The sequence below is a fragment of the Budorcas taxicolor genome, chromosome 11, assembly GCF_023091745.1.
Source record: "Budorcas taxicolor isolate Tak-1 chromosome 11, Takin1.1, whole genome shotgun sequence".
Classification (NCBI taxonomy): domain Eukaryota; kingdom Metazoa; phylum Chordata; class Mammalia; order Artiodactyla; family Bovidae; genus Budorcas; species Budorcas taxicolor.
The window spans coordinates 33,272,852-33,299,629 of NC_068920.1; the positions used below are offsets into that span (position 1 = coordinate 33,272,852).

A 26,778-nucleotide genomic window follows, 5' to 3' on the forward strand; every position below is an offset into this window, starting at 1 on the left:
TCCTACCCTTGCATCCTATATTCTAGGGCTCAGTTCTCTGGAGATAGTCACTAAGGAATGAAAAAAGAGAAGAGAAACAAGCCTGGAGGATTATATCCCCAGGCCTGTCTAGAGATCATTGGATCTCAGAAGATCTGGCCTTATTCTACTGCTATCCTTGCCTGACCCCATAAAAGCATTGTTTTGCCTTCATTAGAGACTAATCCTGGGAATTCACTGGTGGTCCAGTGGTTAAGACTCTCACTGCAGGGGGCACAGTTTCAATCCCTGGGAAAATAAGAGATTCCACATGCTGCTCTGGTGCAGTCAATAAATAAATAAAGACCTGATCTGGTGGGAGAATGCAAAGAAAGGTTCAGGAGCTGGTGCAAAGTAATTTGTGAGCTGATTGTTGTTACATGTCTTAACAAACACAGAGCCCTCTAATAGGTGAAGTTCCATTCTGTAAGCAAATAGAGTAGGGGTGGTCCCCAGAAAAAAAGAACCAGATAACAGCTTTTTAACATAAGAGAAGCCATTTTAGGCCCAAGCCATTTTGTGATCTAAGCCTGGCCATAATGCTTGCCCTTGAACAAGTCTCAGTAATAATGATCTTATGAGAACGATGACTGTTAATGATCTCTGAGAGACAGCAGTGAGTGGTCCTAAAGACAGATCTTAGTTCCCTGCCCAGGAATTGAACCTGTGTAATCTAGATGAGAAAGAACCCTAGCCACCAGACCAGCACAGGCTAGAGATTAGAAGCAAAGTGACCCTGGCTCTTTATCCCCTTTTGAAAGCAAGAATGTTTCAAGGAGGCAAAAGCTGTAAAAAACAGATACAAAGTTAGAAAGACAGCACAAGTGGGAGAGCACACAGAGGGAAGCAGTTTGTTTATTTAAGACTGAAGAGAGGCAGAAATACATACTCAAAGAGGAATGCAGGGGTCCTGAGTGAGGAGCAAGCAGGAAAGAGGTGAATTAATTACTTATATAGGATAGTCCTTCTGGCTCTTTGTTTACATTTGGCCAATTGTCTTGTCTCTTTCCTCACACCTGACTGGTCCTTGGACGCTTATCAAGATGCATGTACAGCTATTTGCTAAGATAGCTCCCACCACAGAGGTCTGTGGGTGCATTTCCACACTTATTATGGGATGGCTCTCCTCCCCTTTTGACCCCCAAGAAGCCTTCCTGCTCACATGCAGACAGGAAAGTCTTCCTTGACCTCGAGAGTGGGCACCTTATCTCTTTAGCAGAGCTCAGGTTTTGCCACCAGTTTTGTCCTCAGAGTGTCTGGGTGAGTACAGAGCTTGAATTTTACTCCACTTCACGACATCAGCCCAGGAACCCATCATGAGCCTGCCTCATTACCAGGCAAGAGAAGTAACAATAGCAATGAATAAATCAATCATAAAGACTTCCAGTTCTGTTTCAATGATATGAATTAGCCAGAAGCACTTTCTTGAGCTGCTTTGCAGAATTCAACACCCCTCACAAGTGCTCAACCACCAGATCAGCTAGTACCTGAAGGATGCTGATGCTTCTGACCCTCATGACTTGAGTCAACTAAAGCTTGAACTCTGTTGACCTTTGCCCCAGTTCTATACTGAATTCTCCTCTGTTCAAGCCCCTTCAAGAATATGAATAATAGGGCTTCTCCGGTGGCTCAGTGATAAAGAATCTGCCTACCAATGCAGGAAACACAAGTTTGATCCCTGATCTGGGGAGATCCCACATGCTTCAGAGCAAGTAAGCCATGTGCCACAATTACTGAGCCTGTGCTCTGGAGCGGAAAAGGCAATATACTGCAATCCACTGCCTCCAAAAGGCAACCCACTCCAGTACCCTTGCCTGGAAAATCCCATGGACAGAGGAGCCTGGTAGGCTGCAGTCCATGGGGTCTCGAAGAGTCGGACACAACTGAGTGACTTCACTTTCACTTTTCACTTTCATGCACTGAAGAAGGAAATGGCAAGCCACTCCAGTGTTCCTGCCTGGAGAATCCCAGGGATGGAGGAGCCTTGTAGGCTGCGGTCTATGGGGTCGCACAGAGTCAGACACGACTGAAGCGACTTAGCAGCAGCAGCCTCAGCAGCAGTGCTTTCTACTGAAGTCCGTGTGCCCTAGAGCCTGTGCTCTGTGACAAGGGAAAACACTGCAATGAGAAGCCTATGCATTGTAACTAGAGAGTAGCTGCCACTTGCCACAGCTAAAGAAAAGCCCACGCAGCAATGAAGATCCAGCGCAGCCAAAAATAAATTAAGAAAAGAAAAAATTTTTTTAAAGAAAAGAATATGCATACTTTGCCCAAGTCCCTTCATGAGTATGCATGTACGCTTATCTGAAAACTTCCTCGGTTTTGCTGTTCAAGAAGACACAACTTTGGGAAAGATCCCCAGTGTTCTCCTTACCTGCTATAACTAGTAAATACTTCCTCCTACCAGTCCTTGGCTTGGTTGTGGCTTTTGAATCAACGCCCACCAAGAGATGAACCCAGTTTTGGGATAACAGTTCTTTTATCTATTCAGTAATCTTTATTGAGAACTTAGGATTAGTCAGTGAGCCATGGAGATAAATACAAAACTCCCCATCTAACAGTGGTAAAGAGTTATAGTTGACAAAAGCTCCAGATGAAAGGCAAAAAGTTACAAGTGGCAGGGAAGTTATTTCCAACTGGAGGTGATCTGAAAAGGACTTCAAAGGGTTGAGCCTTGGAAAGTGATAGTTGTATCCACCTCTTTGCGACTGCATGGACTAGGCTCCTCTGCCCATGGAATTCACTAGGCAAGAATACTGGAGTGGGTTGCCATTCCCTTCTCCATAGAATCTTTCTGACCCAGGGATCGAACTCAGGTCTCCTGCACTACAGGCAGATTCTTTACCATCCGAGCCACCAGGGAAGATGGCCATAATTTTGACATGCAGAGATTGATTTACTGCATGTGGAGGAAGCTGCACAAGATAGGAGATAAAAGGAAAGGAAAGCTGCTTTACATCCGTGTTATTCATCTCCAGCTTGTCAATTTCAGCATCTCTTTATACTGTCACCAGGCATCAAGCTGACTGGAGGTTTTTACACCCCTCACATTCCCCTGCATTCCATACTCATCACAAGGAACCATATGCTACACTTATTCTCTGTCATTTATCATCAGAATAAGAGACAAAAATTCTAGTTTTCCGAAGGCTAAATAAAATTTCCCTTCTGTTTAGCTTTGGTGGGTTCTGTGGTTTTTTTAGTTCTGCTGGGATTTATGTCAAAACAGTTCCTTTCTCCTCTCTGCTCCTAAACTATTTGGCTTGTGCTTCCCTTATAGGTAGGGTTTTCAGGCAAGATGAGGCAGTGAAGGGCAGCCTTTCCATAATAAAATGTTAAATTATGAAAGATGCTGTGTATGTGTACCAATGTGTGACCGTGCATTATGACCACAATGCTACCAGATATTGCTCTATGTGTCTTTTGTGTATTACCTCATTTCTTCTCACACAATTCCATGAGCTACTTATTCAGTCCCTGAACAGGGATCGAAACTGCATCTCTTGCAGTGGCATGAGGAATCTTAACCACTGGACTATCAGGGAAGTCTAGATGGTGCTGTTTTTATTTTTTTATTTTTTTTGATGGTGCTGTTTTTAATCAAATGATGAGGGAAAGCCTTCTTGTAAAGATGATATTTGTTCAAAGATATAAATGATGTCAGGGAGCAGGCATGCAGATATCTGAAGGAATAGTATCCAAGGTGAGAATGCAGAGGCCCTGAGGCAAGAAGGAATTATATTTTTATATTAAATCATAGCTGCTAAAAGAAGACTAATGGGTCCAGAGTGGATGAATCAGAGTAAGCGAGGAAAAGAGTAGGAGGGGATGAAATCAGAGGGGTGGGGAGAAGCCAGGTCAGGTAGGCCAAGGTAAAGGTTTTGTTCTGAGTGTGATTGGGAGCCATCAGAGGGTTTGAGCAAGGTGAGTGATATTATCTGGTAATTTAAAAGATCACTCTGGTTTCAGCATGAAGGAAGGACTATGTAAGTCAAAAATAAAAGCAGAAAGTCCAGTTAAAGGGCTAGCCAAGAAACGACAGCAGCACAGGAGCTTGGAATAAGGTAGAGGAGAGGGCCAAGGGCAGAGGCCTGAGCCCTCTGTTATTTAGGAGTTTGAAAGAGTCCATGAAGACTGAGACGTAGCAAATAAGGAACTAGTGTATACTTTCTTAAATTGGATCCAGAAAGAGTATTCAAAGTGAAGAAAGCAGTTCAAGGAGGAAGTGATCAACTGCGTCAAATGTTGCTAATGGTTCTAGACCAGACTTTCTCAACCATGGCACATACCTATTCTAAAGTAATTAAACATCTTTCAGCTTAAGGACTAAAATCTTCCGGCTATTGTTGAAGCTCCCTATGTATCTCTCTCCAATCAGAATTCTCCTGGCTGGGATGGGTGGGTGGGAGAGGGATGGAGTGGGAATCTGGGATTAGCAGGTGCAAACTATTATATATAGAACAGATAAACAAGGTCCTACTGTATAGCATAGGGAACTACATTCAATATTCTATGACAAACCATAATGGAAAAGAATATTAAGAATGATGTGTGTGTGTGTGTGTGTGTGTGTGTGTGTGTGTAAGGCTTCCCTGGTAGCTCAGATGGTAAAGAGTCCGCCTGCAATGGAGGAGACCTGGGTTTGATCCCTGGGTTGGGAAGAGGGCATGGCAACCCATGCCAGTATTCTTGCCTGGAGAATCCCCATGGACAGAGGAGTCTGGCAGGTCCTAGTCCATGGAGTTGCAAAGAGTCAGACATGACTGAGCAACTAAGCATACATATATGTGTAACTGAATCACTTTGCAACACAGCAGAAATTAACACATTGTAAATCAACTACATTTCAATTAAAAAATAAAAAAATTTAAAAAAAAAGGAATTCTCCTCTTGTCGTGGACTAACCACTATTCTGAATTTTGTGCTTTTACTACATAGGTTAGTAGCAAAGGAATTTATTTTTCTCTTCTTCTCAAAGATGAGCTGTATTAGTATAGCATGTTTGTATGGTGCTGGAATGTTTCAGTAATGAGGGGAAAACTGATTATGTGAGAGGGATAGGGGATCATTTCAAGAGTTAATTTCTGCGCAGGTAAGAAGGGTGGGATCCTAGTGCCCACATAGGATGGGGACAGGTCAGCTTCTCTGCAGTAACAAGGAGAAGGCACTGAATTCAACAGAGGTGCATGTGGCCTGGTAGATTTGGAGCTGGGACCAGAGGAGGTTCTCTTCTGAGAGTTTCTATTTTCTCATTGAGATATGAAAGAAGGTCTTCATCTTGTGAAACTGTGATCTCAGATTTGGAGAATGTGGGAAAATGCAGGCTTTCAGGCCACCCTGAGCTCTCAAAGGAAGTGAGACTGGTTGGTATGACTGTGCATTTTTCCCCAGACATATTCAGCACTTAGGTACAGGTATGGTGCAGACAGAGTTGGATTTGGAATCACCTGGGGATGTCTTTAAAAATACTGATGCCTGAGTCCCAAGAGATGGTGATTTAATTGGTTTAGAATCCGACCTGGGCTTTGGGCTTTTTAAATGCTCCCCAGATGACTATAATGTATTGCCAGAGGCAAGAATCATGACTCCAAGGATGCCTGGAGCTGTGTTTAGAAACCCACTGCTTTATTTATTTTTTAAAAGGCAACTTATACTCAGTTTTTAAAAAATTTATTTATTTTTGGTCTTTGTTTGGGGTCTTTATTTTGGGTCTTTGTTGCTGCTTGAAGGATTTCTCTAGTTGCAGTGAGCAGGGCTACCCTTCATTGAGGTGCACAGGCTTCTCATTGAGGTGGCTTCTCCTGCTGCTGAGCACAGGCTCTAAGCACACTGGCTGCAGTAGGTGTAGCACGCAGGTTCAGTAGTCATGGTGCATGGGCTTTAGCTGCTCTGAGGCATATGGAATCTTCCCAGACCTGGGGCTGAACCCATAGCCCCTGCATTGGCAAGTGGATTCTTAACCACTGGACCATCAGGGAAGTCCCGAGAGAGTCCTTCTTGCTGCAGTGAAGGAGTGAACTGATCTGAGCTTTGAGGGATTGGTACATTTTGGCCAAGTGTAGAAGCAGATGTGAAAGGAGGGAAAATATCATAAGCATAAGCTTAGATGTGGTCTGAAACACATGGCAAGCACCAAACAATTTGGTTTGTAACAGGCAAATATTAGAGAAAGAGCTCTTAGATTTGAGGACAGCTGGGTAAATAAAGATCTGGAGGTGGGCATGATGAATAATACAGTTTGGTTCCACAGAAAGATGGATGATTTCAAATTATGGGAGAGGTCAAAGCCCAGATTAAAATTTTGTGAACAGTTGAGTAAGCAATAGGGAATCTTGAAGGGGTTTTGAGTAGCATGTTAAGAGTTTATAAAAAGTGTGTTTAGGGAGGGTAACCTGACAGTGGTGTTGAGGGAGACCTGGAGTAGGAAAGGGTGGCAAAGAAGGAGACCTACTAGGGGAATTGTTGTAATAATCCTAGATGAGGTCATTTTCCCAGCAAGAAGTGGGGAAAAGTTGCAGATTCAAAAGACATCATGATGGCAGAACTGACTGGGCTTAACAGCTCACCACAAGTAAAGGCAGGAAGGAGGTGGAAGAGGCATCAAGTTTTCAAATAAGGAAGGGCACTGGGGAAAAGAGGAGAGTGAAAAAGTTGGCTTAAAGCTCAACATTCAGAAAACTAAGATCATGGCAGCTGGTCCCATCACTTCATGGCATCTGGTCCCATCACTTCATGGCAAATAGAATGGGGAAACAGTGGAAGCAGTGTCAGACTTTATTTTTGGGGGCTCCCAAATCACTGCAGATGGTGATTGCAGCCATGAAATTAAAAGACACTTACTCCTTGGAAAGAAAGTTATGACCAATCTAGTTAGCATATTCAAAAGCAGAGACATTACTTTGCCAACAAAGTTTCGTCTAGTCAAGGCTATGGTTTTTCCTGTGGTCATGTATGGATGTGAGAGTTGGACTGTGAAGAAAGCTGAGTGCCGAAGAATTGATGCTTTTGAACTGTGGTGTTGGAGCAGACTCTTGAGAGTCCCTTGGACTGCAAGGAGATCCAACCAGTCCATTCTAAAGGAGATCAGTCCTGGGTGTTCTTTGGAAGGAATGATGCTAAAGCTGAAACTCCAGTACTTTGGCCACCTCATGTAAAGAGTTGACTCATTGGAAAAGACTCTGATGTTGGGAGGGATTGGGGGCAGGAGGAGAAGGGGACGACAGAGGATGAGATGGTTGGATGGCATCACCGACTCATTGGACGTGAGTTTGAGTGAACTCTGGGAGCTGGTGATGGACAGGGAGGCCTGGCGTGCTGCAATTCATGGGGTCACAAAGAGTCGGACACGACTGAGTGACTGAACTGAACTGAACTGATAGAGGGAGGGGAGCTGGTTTTCAGTGTCATTTTATCTGTTTGGTTTGGAACCAGCTGAGTTTAGAGGATGGGCTGCATTGCTTCCCTGGTAGCTCAGACTGTAAAGAATCTGCCTGTGATGCGGGAGACCTAGGTTCAACCCCTGGGTTGGGAAGCTCTCCTAGAGAAGGAAATGGCAACCCACTCCAGTATTGTTGCCTGGAGAATTCCAGGTTGCAAAGAGTCAGACTGAGTGACTTTCACACCTAGCATTGTCCACATGTTCCACAGACACCAGAGGAATGCTTATAAATACAGAGTTTGGAGAATGTTCTACTCAACTTGGACTGTTAACAGAATACCATAAACTGGCTATCTTATAAACAGCAGAAGTCAATCTCTCAAGTCCTGAAGGCTGGAAATTCCAAGATCAAGGTGCTGGCAGATTCAGTGTCTAGTGAGAGCTTCTTTTGGTTCACAGAGTACCTTCTAGCTATGTCCTCACATGGTGGAATGGTAAGGGAACTCTCTGGGGATCTTTTATTAATTAAAACAATTAAAAAAAATCTTTTGACCATGCCACAGGGCATGTGGGATCTTAGTTCCCAGGCCAGGGATCAAACCTATGACCCCTGCCTTGGAAATGTGGTGACTTAACCACCAGACCACCAGGGAAGTTCCTCTGGGGTCTCTTTTATAAGAGCACTAATCCCATCCATGAGGGCCTACCCTCAAAACCTAATCATCTCCCAAATGCCACACTATCACACTGGGGATTAGGGTTCAACAGATGAATTTTGAGGAAACACAAACATTCAGTCTGTAGCAAAGAAGCATTTGGTTACAAATGAGGTCTGAGTTTGGAGTGAATGAGATTTTTCAAGGGAAATTCTCAGAGAAGGAAAAAAACAAGTCCATATATAGATGCTTAAGGCACAGAAGGTAAAAAAAAACAACAACAAAAAAAACAGGCGGGGAGAGAGGAGGAAGGATAAAGTGAGGTTTGTGTGTGCACAGAGTCGGACACGACTGAAGCGACTTAGCAGCAGCAGCGGCAGAAGGGGAGCAGGTAATATGCCCCTGAACCTGGGAAAGTGGGGAATCCAAGGTGAAGGGACAAACATGGAAGGCTTCAGAGAGGCAGTGTACTGTGAAAATACCTTGGGTTTTGGCTGCTGGTAACTTTGGGTCATTGAATACTATTTGAAAAAACAATTTCAGTAATGTTTGGATTGGAAGCATATTCCAAAGGGTTAAGAAGCAGTGGGTATGAGGAAACGACATTTCTGACAACAGTACACCCTATTGAACGGAGGTGGGAGAGGGGAGGGTGGGGTTGGAGGCGGTGAGTAGGTAGTGAGGAAGTGCGAACTGCAAATGTAAGTTCTTTTTTCACGAATTCGGGTAAGTAAAGCACAGTAAACCTGAACCGTCCAAAGGAGAACCCACAATCCCATTCTCCTCTCGTGTCTCCTATCACAGTGCATGGCTTCCCGTTTAGATTATAAACTTCATGAGTTTCAGGGTTTACACCTGCTGTCGGAGATATCTCACCAGCATCCTGCATGGAATTCAGGATAGGACCCTGTCCTGCAGGTGCACAGCTGAAGATACCACATCCACTGCTTGTCCACCTCCTCCTCCCCAAGAGGTCTCCTAGGTTGAGGGTAACTAGCCCAGGTAGACGTGTGAGGCTACTGACTTTCTCCCTGGCATTCTGCTTTAGTCAGAATATTTGTGTTCCCTACACCAATACATATGTTGAAATTCTAATGTGCAATACAATGGTATTAGGAGGTGAGGCCTTTGGAAGGCACTTAGGTCCTGAGAGTAGCACGCTCATGAATGGGATTAGTACCCTTGTAAAAGGGACCCTACAAGGACTTCCCTGGTGATCCAGGGGTTAAGGCTCCGCGCTTCCAAGGCAAGGGGGTGTGGTTCGATCGCTGAACAGGGGTGAAATAGGATCCCACAAGTCCCGTGGCCAAATAAATAAATGAGAAGATAAACCCCACAGAGCTCCCTAGCCCTTTCTGCCAAATGAGGATACCGTTAGAGAGGAGCCAGGGATCAGTGTACATTTAGAGATCTACAACTCAGAAGAGGGCTTATACCTGACCGTCCTGGCACCTGATCTCAGACTCCCAGGAAAGTTCTGTTCTTTATAAGCCACCCAGTGACGGTATTTTTGTCACAGCAGCCCGACCCCCGCAGCTCTGTGCTCCCTCTGCCTTGCCTGCCTACACTGGTACAATACAACAAGTAGGGCTCTACTGGGAGTTGTCTGCCACCCTCCAGCCTGTGAGCACGGACAGCTGTGGGCAGCTGGGCATGTTTCCCTACCCCATGCCATCCTATCCTGGGCCAACTTTTTCAGAATACTCTGCCTACTTTCCTCCTTCTTTCCTGGAATTCTGGGGAGAGATCCCTGGATCTGCTCGAAAATCTTCCTCCAGTCTTAGGTCCAGTCTTGTAGGGAATGGAAAAGGTGTGCTGGGTAAAGAAATGTCTACGAAGAATGGATCCCCAGGTCTTCGCCAGTAGGATTCCCAGGGAAGCCTCTCTTTCCCATCTTTGTGTTTGTCTCTCTGGTGTGCGGGAATCTCTCCACTCACTATTGTCTCTGTCAGTTTTTGTCCGCCCCTCCCCCACGTCGCCAGAAGAGGAGATAAGTGAAAGGCGAAACCAAAGGAGCCGGGTCTTTGCTAGTCTTCGGGATTGCGGGTGATAAATCCACTTAATCTATTTAATATTGTCTTTCAGAAATTCACACACACACTCACACACAGATCAGAACAAGGTGAGGACTAATGAGGAAAGGGGATTGGGCTGGCTCCCTCCAGATATTGGAAGGTTTGTGTCCTCGGTTCTTTCTGCCCGCTTGCCCACTTAGGGTAGGAGGAAGGGAGTATTTACAGAGAACGGGGACGTAATCTTCATCCCAGGGAGAAGGTTCCGAAACCGGTAACCTCCCAAATCTCATTCCAACCCCCCCCAAAAAAACCCCAAAGTTATAGAGGTCCTGGGATTAGCATGAAAATAGACAGGTATGGTGGAGGAGAGACAGAAATGGAAGTGAGGGTGGGGGTTATGGCTAACCTGGGGCTCGGCTCTGATGCCGGGAGAAGTTGTGGAGTGACAAGTATACTGACAACTATCGGGGCGAGGCCTGGCGCCACAAACCCAATCACCGGACTGAATCACCCCGCAGGGAAGAAAAGAAGGCGGAGCCTGCCGACCTGGAGGCGGGGTTTTATCAGAGCCGGGGCGGAATCTATAGAGGAGGCGGGGCTTTAGGGACCAGTTTTCAGGCTGGGGAGCCGTGACCGAGAGAGTTCGGCTGGGGGTGCTGTATTTAGAGGGGGTGGGGGCCTGGAGCGACTGAGGGCCCGGCCGGGAAGTGGCGTCCCTATTAGTGTGGGTTTTGGCGAGGTTCCTGAGGAACTGGATTCCGAGCGTGCTCGCAAGGCGAGAGTTTCCGTGGAGGCCTAGTTTAGGATGTAACCAAGTCCGGTAGCCCCAGAAGCGGGTGTGCGGGGCGCCCACTGTGGATCCCCGGCTTGACGGCAAAACGTGCTTGGGACGTCGAGGGGCGCAGGGTGGGGCCGGGCCGTGGATGTCCTTACGGATCCCAGTAGTTCTCGTGGTGCTGCGCTGCTATGATGATGACTACGGTTAGGATGGTACAGAGCACCATGGCTGCAATGCCCACCGCCAAGGAGATAAAGGAGAAGTTCCGGGCCTCGCGTGAAGCGATCTCAGCTGACACCATGTCTCCGCGGGCCAAGGCCGTGCGCACCTGCGTGAGAGGGGGAGGGAGAGAAGATCAGAGAGCCGCTACCTCGGCCGCACGCCTCAGCCTCCCTCTAAGATGCTCCCCAAAACGTCCAGCACTCCCTGGGAATAAGAACCTCTTGAGTCCTCCTCTCCATACTCCACCTCCGTCCCCTCCCCCACCCTCACCCCCCCAAACACCTGCACTGCCTTGAAGATGGCAATGATGCCTGTAGGCCAGAAGCAGCAGATGGTGGTCAGCACCGCGATGGGCATGTAGTCGTGGGGCGGGCGCCTTGGCTCCAGCAGGGCCAGCCCTGGGCCCTGGGGTGGCGGGGGGAGCGCGGAAGTTACTCCTGTTCCCCCCGGGGTCGCGCCTGCATAGGGCTGTGAAAGGAAAGAAGGTTGTGGGGAGAGGACGTCTATCACTCTTACCCTCTCTGAGCCCACCAGCTTTCCACGTCTAGCAGAGAAAGAAGGTTGTTTCCCTCTTTTAAACCTCCTCTGGACTTCAAGGCTGTTTCCCCTGCCAGATCTTGATCTTTGACACCAACAGACCACCCACCCCATTCCCAGCTCTTTGGTCTCTCCTCTCCCTTGCCTCCAGATCGCCTCCTGGTCCCGTGGTTCTGTTCCTCTTTCCCACCAGTCCCCAGTGTGCCTCCAATTCCATGTTCTGTTCCATCCTTCCCCCAGCCTCCTCCTTCCAGTCCCCTGTCCGCCCTGTACTCACCGTGCCCACCGGGTAGACCGGGACGTAGGCAGTGCAAGGCTGCAGCTGTAGAGGGTAACCGGGGGCTACGTAGCCCCCCAGCGGCAGCGTGCCTACCGCTCCTGTGTGCGTGGGCACCACGAAGCCTGGGGCCTGGGCAGTATGAGAGGGCGCAGGGGGGGGCGGGGCGGCGGCGGCGGGCGGCGGTGGGGGCAGTGGGCCCTCGAAGCGAGTCTCCTGCAGGTAAGGGTCGGGTGGCATGCGGGGCAAGGTAGCGCAGCCGGGTGGGGGCGCCCCAGCGGCCGGGCCAGGCGGGGCATGGTGTGGGGGCCTTGGCAAGGTGGCGGAGGACGAGGGACCGCGCTGAGCGGCGGCCCCAGAAGCCAGGCCCCCTGCCCCTAAGCGTGGGAGGGTGGCAGTGCCGGACTGGTGGTAGTGGTGGTGGTGGTGATGGTGCGAGGAAGGGGCTGTCTGTGGGGGCGGGGCAGGAGGTTCGGCGGGGGGCTGGGGGGCATTGTAGGGTGGTGGAGAGGTGTGAGGGACTGAGTCAGGGAGGCCTGGGGACGGTAAGCAGAGGAGCCAGTACGGGGAGAGATAAGATAGATGAGATGAGGGAGGGGGAGACACAGAGGGTCAGGGATGGAGAAAGATAATGGGAGAGACAGAGAGGAGATGAGTGACAAGCCATCTCTCATTCTTGGGGCAGGAGAGGGGTGGTATCTAGGCCAACAGCCCGTCCCTGCCCCCCACCTCCTTTAATCTAGTTTTGAGGTCATAACTCTCTTCTGCTCCTCTCCCTGCTTCAGCAATGGGCACACAGCTTTAACCTGCAGACCCAAACTCCTATCCCTCTTGGCTTATGGCTGCTTTGGGGTTCGCCTATCTGAGCTAGTCCTGCGTGTGCACATGTGTAGACATGCAACACTTGTGTGAACATGTGCTCAGTCCAACAGTTGTAAAACACATGTAGGATAACATGTTCCACTCTGCCATTCCTTTAGTGAGGAGGGGGGTCCCCTAGTTGCTCTTGGAATCTCCGAACCTCTTTTAGGGCAGATTAAGAAGGGTCCTCTGGATTTTACTCCCCTGGCAATCCCCATCTGATCATCTCTCCATATTACCCCGCTGGATGTCTCCATGCGGGCCAGCATTATCTGTCCATCTGTCACTCCCAATGATGCTATCCATGCAGTACCTGGCTGATGCTAAGCCAGTCTTGTACTTCCCTCACCCTCTTAACCTGCCCCCCCCCCCCCACCCATGTTGTTGGCAAGGGACCGAGCCTGAGACTGGCCAGAGGAAAGGAAGAGAAGGGAAGGATATAGAAAGAGGAGGGGGCTTGGGGGGAGGGATGTGGAGAGCTGGATAGAAGGGGAATGAAGCAGAACCACCCGCTAGGGAGGGGTAAGGGAGGGGGGTAGTCAGGAGACAGTGGAGAGGGCGAGGGGTTTTGTTGTTGTTTTCTACCTGACTTTTCGGATGACATGCTTGCGCTCTCCCTGGGACAAGATCCGTGCAGCCGGAGTCCAGAGTCGGGGTCCCTGGCTAGCACCGGAGTCTGGGTGCGCAGATTGCGCAGCCGGTAGCAGCGCAGAGATGGAGAGATGAAGACTGTGGCGGCGGGGGGCGGAGGGAAAGCTGAGAGGGGGGAGCTTAAAGGGACCGAGGCGAGGGAGGGGGAACCCTTCAGAGATACCCCCACTTGGTCTCTCTCCGCTTTTGGACTATGTCTCGCCTCCTCTAACCCCGGCATTCAAGCCCCCAGTTTGGGTTCCTTTGGAGTTGTCATGGAAACTGGGAGGCAAGCAAGACCAGGCAAGGCGGGTGGTACTAAGGGAAGGAAGGAGGGAGAAAGAACCCTCTGGAGTCTTCCCCTTCAAGACTGGCTGTAGTGATTATACTGTAGGAGGAAGCGAGCAGGTGCTCAGTGGATTCAGTACCCCAGTTCCCTCTGGATCTTCTTCACCCGTCAGCCCCCGCCCCCTCCCCCCCCCACACACACACACTCAGCCTCTCTCAGAGTCCCTGTAAGATCTCGGGATCTTCTCCCAAATCCTTGGCTCTAGTTTCCCTATCTGTACACAGAGATGCCTGTGTGAGAGAGAACCGTAGAAACAACAACAAAAGTTCCCAGGGTTATGATCTCGACCTGCCGCTCTGGCCTGGGAGGAATCCGGAGGTAAAGTGAGGGGCCCCAGTCTATAGTCGTTGGGAGGTAGTAGGGCTTGTGGTGTGTTGAGGGGCAGGGGTAGGACGAAGAGGAAGCTTGGGGGATACTTAGTTACCTCTTACCTTCAGTATGTAGGAGCTGTAGCGCGTTGGGAGGAGAGGACGAATCAACTGCTCATTGCCGGCAGCTCAGTTTGGCAGTACATGCTTGCCTCCCCTTCCCCCGCTTTGCTTACTAGGCTTCTTAAAAGACTTTCCAGGGCCCGCAGTGTTCAGATCCATTCCTGAAATCCCACCCACCCACCACCCCCGCCAAGACGCAGCGCCATCGCCTGAGTCGACCCGGGAGCCCAGCGGTAATTGCAGTCTTTTTATTTTGCTTATTGCATCTTGGGAATTTGTACATGGGGAGGGGAGGTGAAAATCAGCAGTCAGCAGAGATTTAACCAGAATTGGGCTATTTGCAAAAGCAGAGCCGAGATACCACCCTCCCTCTTTAGACCAGTGCTTCCCAGCCCCTTCTTGAGGCAGTCGCTCTCTGACGCTGTATCCTTCCCCATCCGACTGCAGGCGGAGACTACCGAGCTGTAATAGCGGCGCTCGTCAGGGCCAGTACCAGGCCCCAGAGATCGAGATCACGGCCCCACACCTCTCATTCTGGCTTCTGAGGTGTTCGCGTGAGCCCCTAACCCCCTTCCGCCACACCATCCTGTACACAGTTCGGGGCGCAAGTTGGTTTTATTGCGAGAGACTTAAGACTGTCAAAGGCCTGGTGGACATAGAGGAATTCAGATGAGCTTCGAAAAAAAAATTTTCTTTTTAAACCAAGACAAACGTCTTTAAATGCTCAGTGAAAGCCCTAACACCGGCACCTGGGTACCGGTAGGGATCACAGGGAGAGAGGTGGGAGACGCCTGGAGTTAGAAGTCCAGCCCCGGTGGGAAGGTCTGAGTAAGGAGCCGCCCACAAGGAGCTCCAGGTTCAGGGCTGGGGTGTGGGGTCGTTCAGGTACAGAAACTCGTCAGAAACTAGGCGGAGCGTGAGTCAGCGCTGCCCAAGGGGCTCTCCGCCCCTTGGGAGGTGGGTCGTAGTTAGGCTCCGTACTAGAGAAGGGCAAAAGAAACTGGGCCAAGCCGCACTTTTACCTCGAGGGGCCTCGAGGACTCTCCGCGTCTCTGGAGACAAGGGCACTACAAGCACTTCAAGATGAAGAGTTGTAAGACTCAGACCTGGCATGGGCGGGAGGGAAGGGGTTAGGAGCAGGGTCCGCCTGGGCTACCTTCAGCCCTCAGCCGGCGGAGAACGAAATACCAAGGACTGCCTTTCCCGGGTCTGTTCCTCCAGCGCGCCTCCTGAGGAAAGAGAACTCCGTGTTCCGTTGCGGAGCCGGACGCCTGCATTGGGAAGTAGGGCAAATCAAGGCTGGGAAATGGGACCCCTAGGTCACGGCTGCCGCAGGGCCTGAAGAGGCCTTCTCTCAATTTCCCAGGACACCTTTGCGGCTTCTTCCTCTCCCCGCGATCTAAATGGATCACTCCGCCTGTTCCCTCCCCCTCGCCCCCAGCTCCCCCGCTCTTAGGGCGCAATGGATTGTTCCATTGCCCCTCCAGTCTGCGGCCAGCGTTGCGGGGGACGCTGGCAAGGTTGCTAGGGAAAGCCCCGGACGTGACGGCTAAATGCGACCCTGAGCAGCCTCCCCTCTCCTGTCCGTCATTCCCCTGCGCGCGTTCTCCTTACACCCTTGCCCTCCCCCACGTGGGTTCCAAGCTGGGGAGAAGTAAACAGCCGGCGGAGCGGGGCTCGCGGATCCAGGCCAGGTGGGAGTTTGCACTCTCCCAGGGTCCTACGCTGCTGCTCTGGGTTCTTTCTTGCAAATCTTCAGTCTTGCATGACTGGGATGATCCATTAGGAAGCTCCTGGCCTCGGGACCGAGTCCCCACTGCGTTGGGGGCGGGGCTTGGTTGCGCGTCAGTGCGTCTGCAGCGTGGTGGGGGTGTGTGTTTGTGGAGAGGACTGGAGTAAAAGTAGGATGTTTTGTGACGAGGACCTGGTGTGGGAACGGGTGGGGGAGGCTTGATTGCCGGCGTCTGTTCCGAAGGGAGGGGGTGTTGTCATCTCTCTCACAGCCCCTCATCGTCCCCTTCTCAGGCGGGAGTATGCTGGGGCTCCCGGGGCGGCGGCTCCCTTCGGCGGAGTTCCTGCTCCTGTTGCCATTCCTGCTGCTGCTGCTCCTGCTGCTGCTGCCCGCCGCCCCTGCGCCCCATCGGGCTGCCTACAAGCCGGTCATAGTGGTGCACGGGCTCTTTGACAGTTCGTACAGCTTCCGCCATCTGCTGGAATACATCAATGAGGTCTGGCAGGGGACGCCCCGGTTGTGGGGCGTTGGTGGCGGCTACAGAGGCCGGGGAGGGAGAATGGGGAACTGAATGCTGGGCCTGCCCACTTCCTCGCAAGCTGGTGCTGGCTTGGGGAAAGTTGGGGGACGAGAGATCCCTGGTTCTAGGAGGGCACAATAGGCGTGTGGGCGCCGGCTGGGGGGCGGCGTGGAGGAGGGTCTTTATAGTCCATCCCGGCTGCGGCATCGCCCCCTTCCCACAGACCCACCCTGGGACTGCGGTGACAGTGCTCGATCTCTTCGATGGGAGAGAGAGTTTGCGACCCCTGTGGGAACAGGTGCAAGGGTTCCGAGAGGCTGTGGCCCCCATCATGGCAAAGGCTCTTCAAGGGGTGCACCTCATCTGCTACTCCCAGGGTAGGCACCCTCCCCCATTCCCCGCCTCTAAGCCCTATCTGAAGCTTGATCCTTATCTGAGGGACACTGCCTAGTGTTCCCTTTTTTGAACCGCATTGCCTCGTTTTCCGGCTTCCCTCAGCACCTGGGTCTTATCTGCGTTGAGTGTCCTGAGTGGGAGGGCTGCTCCCTAGGCTGCTGCCCCTTTCTTTCCCCGTCACCCATGGCTCGTGGACATAAGGGATTGGGGAGGGGGACAGTAAAAAGCACCCTAGGGTTCGTGGGAAGGCCCAGAATCGAATTCTGGCTCTGTCACTTACCTGACATGGGGCGTTTTGACACAGGGCGTGTGCCTTCTCAGGGTCTCAGCTTCTTTGAGGTACATGGTGTGTGTGTCGGGGTGCGGAGTGTGGGGGACTGTTGACCTGGCCTCCCTAAGTCCTGCCCAATGTGGTGTTCTGTCTGCAGGGGGCCTGGTGTGCCGGGCACTCCTGTCTGTGATGGATGAACACAATGTGGATTCTTTCATCTCTCTCTCCTCTCCACAGATGGGACAGTATGGAGGTGAGTGGGCACTGTAGGCTCCATAGGGGGGCCCTGAGTCTTGAGGGCACAAAGCTCGGGGCCACTTGGCACTGCTGTTCTCTTGCCAGACACAAACTATTTGAAGTGGCTGTTCCCCACCTCCATGAGGTCTAACCTCTACCGGATCTGCTACAGCCCGTGGGGCCAGGAATTCTCCATCTGCAACTACTGGCATGGTGAGTAAGACATGCCAAACTGGGGCCTCCATGCTAAGGGCATCCTGGAGGGTAGGGCCTGCTGCTCCCACCTCTCCCATAACTAACAGCAATGATGATGATAACTTACATTTATTGAGCCCTTACTATGTAAACAGGCACTGTTCAAAATGCTTTATGTGTTTCATTTAGAGAATACAGTTTGCTGCAGGGGTTGGCAAACTTTATCCTTAAAGGGCCAGACAGTAAATTTTTTTTGGTTTTGCAGGCATATAGTTTCTGTCACAACCACTCAATTCTGCCATAGTCCTGTGAAAGCAGCCATATACCATATGTAAATGAATGTGTCTGTGTTGCAATAAAATTTTATTTATAGAAACAGTGAACTGGATTTGGCTAATGAGTCATAGTTTGCAAACGCCTGGTTATAGTTTTTAAGATCATGGATGCTGGGTCCAGACTACTTGGGTTTGAAGCCTAGTCCTGCTGCATGACTTTGGGCAAGTTACTCAACCTTTCTGTGACTCAATTTTCCTCATCTGTAAAGTAAAGATATAGTACGTACCTTTTATTGTGTTTATGGGGATTAAATAATGAATGTCATGTGCTTTGAACAGTATCTGGCTCACAGCAGGTGCTGGAAAAAGGTGTTTGCTATCATGTTGACAGTTATTACTGCTACTATCATATTACTGTGTGCCTTGTCTGTTACTGTAGCCTTCTGATTGGTCTTCCAGCATCTGGTCTTGCCTCTTCTCCCTGCTTCTCTGACGATCTAACTGCTATTTGTACCCAGACCCCCACCATGATGACTTGTACCTCAATGCCAGCAGCTTCCTGGCCCTGATCAATGGGGAAAGAGACCATCCCAATGCCACTGGTAATGACCCCAGGCTCCTACCTTGGTCCCATTTTCTGCTTCTCTGACCTCCTATATTTCCCTTTCCATCCTGGCCCGACCCCTGTGACTAACTCAGGCTCTCTTATTCCCACCCTGTAGCTTGGCGGAAGAACTTTCTGCGTTTGGGCCGCCTGGTGCTGATTGGGGGCCCTGATGATGGTGTCATTACTCCCTGGCAGTCCAGGTAATAAGGGACTGTGTGGCCTGAGCGTTGGCTAAGGACACCCCAATCCCAGCCAATCTTTATCTCATTTCTAAAACTGGCCTGCTTCTTCCACTGTTCAGTTAATCCCCCCACCCTCCATTCATCTTGTCACCCAAGACCAAAACCTGGGAGTCATGTCCCAACCTCTTATATCTAGCCAGTCACTAAGCCTTGCTGCCTCCTTTCCATCCCTACCAGCCCCACTTTGTGAAAACTTTGAACTCTGAACTATTTACAGATTCTTAGGATGTTGCAAAGATAGTTTAGAGAAGTCCTGTGTATCTTTTGCCCAGTTTCCCCCAATGCCTGCATCCTATGTAACCACAGCACAATAGTGAAACCAGGAAATTGACAAGTCGCTACAACGCATGTCTATAGTTCCATGCCATGTAATCACATTTCCTACCAGCTCTTTTACTTACTTGGAAGTAAAAGGTAATTGCTCCAACCTTGTCCCCTCTATCCTATTCCTCAGGAAAACCCATGGCTTCATGGCACCATGTGTCTGCCTCTGATCATCATGAGTGATCTGAAATGTCACGTGATCTACTTTATAGTCATTCAACGAATACTTATCAAGCACTGTGTGCCCAGGCACTGTTCTGGATCTTAGGGATGCACTAGTAAATGAAAGAGAAGTCTACACTAGTGTGTAGCTCACATTCTAGTGGGAGAGACAGATAATAAATGTAAATATATATATCAGATAGTGATAAAATAAGGCGGGGAAAGGATTAGAGGATGGTTGGGGCCTATTTTAGATAGTGGCCAGAGAAGTCCTTCTGGAAGAGCTGCCATTTGAGCAAAGACTGAGTTGTATCCGACTTTTTGTGACCCCATGGAGAGCAGCATGCCAGGCTCCTCTGTCCTCCACTGTCTCCCGGAGTTTGCTCAAATTCATGTCCATTGAGTCAGTGATGCTCTCTGTTTCATCCTCTGCTGCCCCCTTTTCCTTTTGCCCTCAGTCTTTCCCTGCATCAGGGTCTTTTCCAGTGAGTTGGCTCTTCGCATCAGGTGGCCAAAGTATTGGAGCTTCAGCTTTAGCATCAGTCCTTCCAGTGAATATTCAAGGATGATTTCCTTTAAGACTGACTGGTTTGATCTCCTTGCAGTCCAGGGGACTCTCCAGAGTCTTCTCCAACACCACAGTTCAAAAGCATCAGTTATTTGGCGCTCAGCTTTCTTTATGGTCCAACTCTCACATCCATATGTGACTGCTGGAAAAACCATAGCTTTGACTGTATAGACCTTTGTGGGCAAAGTGATGTCTCTGCTTTTTAATATGCTTGGGATGTCTAGGTTAGTTCTTCTAGGGAAGAGGAGTAGCACCTGCAAAGTCACTGGGGCAGGCATGGGGAATAAGGACGTCCATGAGGCTAGAGGGCAGTAAGCTGGGGTGGAGGTGAAAGAGGTGAAAGAGGTAGAAGGGGGCCAGATACAGAAAGCCTTTGTGGGGCAAAATAAAGTCACTGTTTTTTTCTAAAATATATGCAACATAAAAGTTACCATTTTTAAGGGTAAGTTTGGTGGCTTCAAGTTCATTCAAATTCTTGTGTAAGCTCACCACCATCTATCTCCAGAACTTTTTTCTTGCCAAACTGAAACCCCATAACCCTTTAAAGAATGGTAACTTCCTTATCCCTGCTACTCCCAGGCCCCTGGCAACCATGACCCTTGATTTTTTTTTAAAATTCTGAGTGAGATGGGAACACATTGGAGGGTTATAAATGAAGGAGTAACATGCCTTACAGTAGTTAAAGGTGGGATTTATTTTTATCTCATTTCACACCTACTACAACCCTATGAAGATAAGAAGTAGCTCTAAGTACTTTGCAAATAAAGCTCATTTAATCCTCACAACAACCCTGTAGGGTAATTACTATTATCCTCTTTTGGCATGTAAGGAAACTTAAGTACAAAGAGATTAAATAACTTGCCTACATTCATAGTTAGTAAGTGGTGAAGTCAGGCTGTCTGACTTAACCACAATGTTTTATTTCCTCTCTACAAAGGAGGTATTCTTGTATAGGACAAAGAAAATCAGCAACATGATCAACTACACACAGTGGGGAGCGTGTGGCAGAGTTGGAGTTCCAAGCCAGGTCTTTGTGCCCCTACTGCTTTCCTATGGCTTAAGAAACCTAGTCCTTCAGCGTGGCCTCCAGGCCCCCAACCCACCCAGCTGTGCCAAACCTCTGTGTTGCTCTTGTGCCATTTGCCTGAGACAGCTTTCCCTAGTTCAGATTAATCGCTGGGAAGCCTTTGTTGACCCTCTAAAACTAGGGTAGTAACCTCTCCTCTTTGCTCCCATAGCCCATTGGACTTAGTACTGTTAGCCTTTGTTCAGTTATTCTTGGTCTGTGTCCACTCAGTGCCCATGACAGTTAAATATTCCTAATTAAAATTTTTTTTTAAACTTTTTCTTTGGAAATAATTTCATACTCAAGAAATTACCAAAGTCGTACACAGCAATCTTGTATATTCTTCACCTAGATTTCCCAAATGTTAACATTTTACCAAGTTTATATTAGTGTCCTCTGTCTCTCCCTCTGTATATCCATATATATATGTGGAGTATGTGTATGTATGAACCGTTAAGACTTCAGTATGTCAGTGTCTATTTTCTACATATAGGACATTCTTTTATGTATCTACAATATGGTTATCAAAATCAGGAAATTAACATTGATACAATTCTCTGTAGACCTTATTCAAATTTTCCTAAAATCTTCCATATAGGAAGAAAATCCAGTGAAAGATTCAACTCAGGATCCCATGTTGCATTTGGTTCTTATGTCTCTTTAGTTTTCCTTGGAGTAATCTTGCAACATTGATTTTTTTATTTTTTGGCCCCGGCATGCAGAACTTCCCCACCAGGGATTGAACTCATGCCCCCTGCATTGGGAGTGTGGAGTCTTAACAATTGGACCACCAGGAAGTCTGACATTGATATTTTTTGAAACATAATGAGCCAGCTATCTTATAGAATGGCCCTCAGTTTGGGTTTGTTGGCTATTTCCTCATGATTCGATTCAGGTTATTCATTTTTGATGGGAATTGTGCAGAAGCGATACTGTATCCTTAATCCATTACCTCTTGAGGTACATGATATGTGTGTGTGCTAAGTCGCTTAGTCGTGTCCGACTCTTTTTGACCCCATGGACTATAGCCCTCCAGGCTCCTCCGTCCATGGGATTCTCCAGGCAAGAATACTGGAGTGGGTTGCCATACCTCCTCCAAGGGATCTTCCCGACCCAGGGATTGAACTTATGTCTCCTGCATTGGCAGGCAGGTTCTTTATCCCTAGCGCCACCTGGGAAGCCTGAGGTACATGATACCCAGTTAAATATTTTGAGTGTCCCCCTTGCTGCTTGTGTCCCCAACAGGCCATGAGTTCCTGAAGGTCCCTACCCTCCCTTGATTTTTTCCCCCTCTGATAACCTCCCTCTTAATGCCCCAATCTCTTTGCAGCTTCTTTGGTTTCTATGATGCAAATGAGACAGTCTTGGAGATGGAGAAGCAACTGGTGAGTCCCCTGGAATTACTTTCCCTTTCTGCACACACTGTGGTTCTCTCTGCCCTTGACACGGAAGCTGAAGGGTCTACCCTGTGGGGAGGGGGTCTGGGATGCCGGCAGGAACTTACTTTGTCTCTCCCTGTGTCTTTCTTCTATGCCCCTTGTCCCACCTTGAAGGTTTATCTGCGGGACTCTTTTGGGTTGAAGACTCTCCTGGCCCGGGGGGCCATAGTGAGGTGTCCAATGGCTGGGATCTCCCACACGGCCTGGCACTCCAACCGTACCCTTTATGAGACCTGCATTGAACCTTGGCTCTCCTGAGGGACCCCTCAGGAACTCCCCTCCCAGAGACGGAATGGAGCCTTGGATGTCAGGCCTTGGTGTGCCTGTGACCACCTCACTGGTCCCACACTGCCCCCACCAGCCAGGGCTCCAGGACCCCTCCTCTGTGAACGACACATCCTGGTCTCCTCCATCTCGTGTCCTCCCTTTTGGGGGTTGCTCCATGCTCTCCCATGCCCCCCAAGGCCAAGGCCAAGGCCAAGGCTGGGAAGTGGGAAACAAGATTAACTTGTGGCTGCTCCTATTGCTGCTGCTCCTCTGTCTCTGGCTCTACAGAAGGAGAACCCAGCCCCTGCCCACCACAGGGCCTCCTTCCAAGCCACTCAGGACATTTTTAGCTTGTTTTTCCCACGTTCCCTTTTCCTCTGAACTCCCCTGTTGTGAGCCCTCCCAACCCGCCAGGAAGGACCACCTATGAGAGTGGGGTTCTGAGGCTCCACTATGGGGACAGTTCCGTTCTTGAAGTGTCAGTGTTGGGGAATATCTGTGGCCTGTGAGGCCCATCTCAGGTTTGGGGATCCCCCAGTCCCTATATTCAGTATTGGGGTGCCCTCTGGGAGCCTAGTTTCTTTGAGGCTCCAGCCCCTCTTTTAGCTACCCTTGAATGGGTGTGTTACTACCCCTGTATTTATGAAAATAAAGTTCCATTTACTCAGTGTGGCTTGCCTCATTTCCAGGTGAGGGGGACCTGGCTCCCCCAGGAGGGTGGGGATGGAGAGCCTGGGGCCTGGGTGCCCGGATGCCTGGTCTGGGGTGGGACCCCCTTGGTGTTTCCGCTCTCTCAATGCCCATTCTGTGCGGGTTCCTGATTCTCTGTGGGTTCTTTCCTGCTGAGGACAATTCTCTTCCTGTCCCAGCCAGCAACTGGGGGGCTGAGCCCAGGGCTCTAACGGTTTGGACCCCAGCCTCATGGGTGGAATGTACCAGCCACCCTCAGGCTAGATGAGGGGACGCAGGGTCAGGGTGGGCATTTGTTGTGCCCCTTTTCGACCTTTGTAGGCCAGAGCTGGGTGAGGGGCTGGACAATGAGCCTCCTCTTCCTTGAAAGAAGGAATCTTGGTAGAGACAATAAGGCCCTGTCTGCTCTGGCATGGGGGGCGGTGGCTGACTCAATTCTGCCCCCTCTCCGCCCCCCAGGCCCTAATAAATGTCATCAAGAAATGGGGGCAATTTTTCCCTCAGTGCCCTGGGCAGCCTCCCCAACCTCCCCCACCTTTGTGGTATCTCGCCCTTCTTTCTTTCCTCCGCTGATCTTGCCTTTTCTCCCATGACCTAACCCCACTTTCTTCTCTGCCAGCTCTGCCTTTCCCTGCCCCTCAGTTCTTCCCATCTGTGTTGGGTTGAAGGGCGGAGGGCAAAGGCCAGGTGTTTAAAGCCAGTAGCCTCTGTTGACTTGGGGGAGTTCCAAATAAGGGGCCTCATGGTTGAGAAGAAACTTCTAGGGGGTTCTTTACTTGGCTGCAGGGGGTGGGGGTGAAGGTCAGTGGGGATTTAGACCCCACTGAATTGACCAAGCTCCAGCTATGGGAGGAGGCTTATGGGAGGGGGCAGGGATGGGAGGGCTCTGTCTGGCCCAGCCCCTCCTCCCCTTTGCAGCCCGCCCACCAGTCTGAGTGGCTGCTGCTGAGGCTGGTCGACCTAAAGTCTCCTGGAGAAAGGCAAAGACAGGTGGGGAGAGAATGTCAATGGGGAAAGAGGGGGGGTCACTAAGAGTCTTAGAGTGGGTGTGAGTTAGAGGTGTTGTTTGAGTAAGGGGCGTAGGTCTAGGGTGTATGTGGTGGTGGGGTTGTGAGGGTAGCAGGAGTGTGCTTAAGGTGGGGTCTCCAGGTGCGTGGGTTGTGTACAAGGTGTAGAGGGGTGTAATGGTGAATATCTGAGATTTTGAAGGTAGGAAGATTAGGATGGAAGAGGGTACATCAGAGATAGGGGGGGCCTGAAGGGAGGTGGAGGGAGTGTGTCAGGCTGTGAGCTTGTATGGTGCTGCAGGGACCATGTATGTGCTGAAGGATGGTGAGTGTTAATATATGTGCAGGTGCTGACAATCCTGGTGGCTAGTGCAGGTGTGCAAATGAATGTCCTGCCTGGCTTACAGGGCACCAGCAGACTGTTCTTGGGAGTGCTGGAGCTGGAGAAGTTACTAGCAGAGGGGAAGGGCCTCCATTAACCTCTTCTTGCCTGCAGCTGGCAGTCTGAAGTCAAGGAGAATCATGGGGTCCAGGGCTGAGCCGTGCACTGTCTTAGGCGGACTCTGGTTCCTCCTGCTACTGATGACAGGCGAGCGGGCCAAGGGTGGAGCCCTCAAAGAGAGGTGACAACAGAGGTGGCAGGGCCGGGGTGGGGCTTCACAGGGGGCAAAACAAAGTTGAGGAGGGGGATGAGGTTGTCATATTTAGGGAGGGTGAAGGGGAGTGGGGCTCTGGCTCCCCAGGGCCTGGCCCACTCAGTGTCTCACTTTCTCCCACATGGGTGCAGTCAGGGGGTCTGCTCCAAGCAGACCCTGGTGGTCCCACTCCGTTACAATGAGTCCTACAGCCAACCTGTATATAAGCCCTATCTGACCCTGTGCTCTGGAAGGCGTGTCTGCAGCACCTACAGGTGAGGATGGGGAGCCAGGACCCCGGGGTTTCTCAAGAGGAACCCCCCAGAGCCAGGACAAGGACCCATACATAGGCCAACGCCCAGAGCCCGGTGCTGTGTTCCAGGACCACGTACCGCGTGGCCTGGAGGGAAGTGCGGAAGGAGGTGCGGCAGACCCACGCCGTGTGCTGCCAGGGCTGGAAGAAGCGGCATCCTGGGGCACTCACCTGTGATGAAGGTGAGGCTAGGGCTTCCCGGGCCTTAGGGGGAGGTGCGCCCCGCTGGGCGGACAGCCAGGTCTTCCGCTGGGTTCTGAACCCCACTTCCTGCACCCTCAGCCATCTGCACCAAGCCCTGCCAGAACGGAGGCGTCTGCGTTCGGCCGGACCAGTGCGAGTGCGCCCCGGGCTGGGGTGGGAAGCACTGTCACGTGGGTGAGTCGGCTCGCCCTCCCTCGGGGGTGGTGCCAGGACCTCCCTGCCCGCCAGTGGCGCCCATCCCCGCCCCGCCTCCATCAGCCCCCTCCTCTTTCCGGTAATTAGATGTGGATGAATGCAGAACCGGCGTCACTCTCTGCTCGCATCGCTGCCTCAATACGGCGGGCAGTTTCACCTGTGGCTGTCCGCACGGCCTGGTTCTGGGCCTGGATGGGCGCACTTGCGCGGAGGGGGCCCCAGAGCCCCCGACCAGTGCCAGCGTCCTCAACGTGGCCGGTGAGTGGGTGGGAGCAGGGGGCGAATAGAGGCAGGGCCGGGGCAGCAGTGACGCTCGCTCTCCTTGGTCCCAGTTCGTGAGGCTGGACCTGATGAGCGTGCCCTGAGGCGGGAGATTCGCGAGCTGCGAGGGCGCCTGGAGAGGCTGGAGCAGGTGAGTGGAGATGCCGGAGGCCACACTTGCAGAGCTGACAGGCCCCCTCCCTGCCCCGCTGAGGTATCTCTTCCTTTCCAGTGGGCCGGTCAGGCTGGGGCCTGGGTCCGAGCAGTGCTGCCGGTGCCCCCGGAAGAGCTGCAGCCCGAGCAGGTGGCGGAGCTGTGGGGCCGGGGCGATAGGATCGAGTCTCTCAGTGACCAGGTGCTGCTGCTGGAGGAGAGACTGGGCACCTGTGAGTCCCCATGGCCCTCTCGGTGGGGACCCCCATCTCCCCACCACTGCCCCCAGCTCCTCAAGACACCTTTTCCCAACTCTGTTTTCTCTTACCCAAAATCCTTCCTCTGCACCCACTCACCTCATACCTTCCCAGATTTCTGCACGTCACCACCCCCTCTTTGGGTACCCCGTTCTCCAGCTCAGTGGCGGTTCCACTTATTGTTGAGAGAGGCTGTCAATCTGTACAGCATCCAGGGCCCGCTCTAGGCATCCCAGAAGTACACAGTCGATGTGTCTGCCTGTCTCCTTGTCATTAACCAGGCTTCTGTGAGGACAACAGCCTGGGCCCAGGCCTCAAAGGGCGAAGATAAGGAGCCTCTGCAGAGCCCCTGCCCTCTAATTTATACAGAAACTGGACTCACTAACCCTCTGGGATTGGCTGGCTAGGGAGCTGCAGATAAGGCTCTTTGCCGCTGAGGAGCCATGGACAACGGAAACCAGGCGAAGCTAAAGAATGGAGGAAGGCCGTTGCTGCCCTTGAATCCTCGGGCTAGGGCTGATGCCTGGGCAAGAACTGCTTTCTTAACTCCTTAACAAAAACAGCCAGAACGTGCCCAGATCTTGCTCAATCTTTATTCTTGGTTTCTTGC

The 26,778-nt window shown here is 50.9% G+C and overlaps 3 protein-coding genes across 5 annotated transcripts; 2 read left to right on the forward strand and 1 right to left on the reverse strand.

Annotated features, from left to right (window-relative positions):
- Positions 1 to 10,627: 10,627 nt before the first annotated feature.
- Positions 10,628 to 13,346, reverse strand: PRRT1 (proline rich transmembrane protein 1). The gene is made up of 4 exons (XM_052649399.1): positions 13,328 to 13,346; positions 11,882 to 12,417; positions 11,350 to 11,535; positions 10,628 to 11,173 (listed from the first exon to the last, which is right to left on the reverse strand). The coding sequence occupies exons 1-4, from the start codon at positions 13,344 to 13,346 to the stop codon at positions 10,997 to 10,999; spliced, it is 918 nt and encodes a 305-aa protein (XP_052505359.1). The 3' UTR covers positions 10,628 to 10,996.
- Positions 13,347 to 15,055: 1,709 nt separating this feature from the next.
- PPT2 (palmitoyl-protein thioesterase 2) lies at positions 15,056 to 23,115 on the forward strand. Of its 3 annotated transcripts, none has more exons than XM_052648373.1 (9): positions 15,056 to 15,245; positions 16,178 to 16,380; positions 16,628 to 16,781; positions 17,229 to 17,324; positions 17,414 to 17,521; positions 18,297 to 18,380; positions 18,501 to 18,585; positions 22,078 to 22,132; positions 22,301 to 23,115. In XM_052648373.1, exons 1-9 carry the CDS (start codon positions 15,236 to 15,238, stop codon positions 22,442 to 22,444), a joined length of 939 nt encoding a protein of 312 aa, XP_052504333.1. In that variant the 5' UTR covers positions 15,056 to 15,235; the 3' UTR covers positions 22,445 to 23,115. The 3 variants fall into 3 exon arrangements, with proteins under 3 accessions (XP_052504333.1, XP_052504334.1, XP_052504335.1); XM_052648374.1 differs by lacking the exon at positions 15,056 to 15,245 and adding an exon at positions 15,707 to 15,846; XM_052648375.1 differs by lacking the exon at positions 15,056 to 15,245 and adding an exon at positions 16,032 to 16,053.
- A 994-nt stretch (positions 23,116 to 24,109) lies between these two features.
- EGFL8 (EGF like domain multiple 8) lies at positions 24,110 to 26,735 on the forward strand. Its single transcript, XM_052649362.1, has 9 exons — positions 24,110 to 24,133; positions 24,647 to 24,773; positions 24,938 to 25,060; positions 25,168 to 25,280; positions 25,381 to 25,476; positions 25,585 to 25,755; positions 25,830 to 25,909; positions 25,991 to 26,144; positions 26,450 to 26,735. The coding sequence occupies exons 2-9, from the start codon at positions 24,673 to 24,675 to the stop codon at positions 26,497 to 26,499; spliced, it is 888 nt and encodes a 295-aa protein (XP_052505322.1). The 5' UTR covers positions 24,110 to 24,133; positions 24,647 to 24,672; the 3' UTR covers positions 26,500 to 26,735.
- The last annotated feature ends 43 nt before the right edge of the window (positions 26,736 to 26,778 follow it).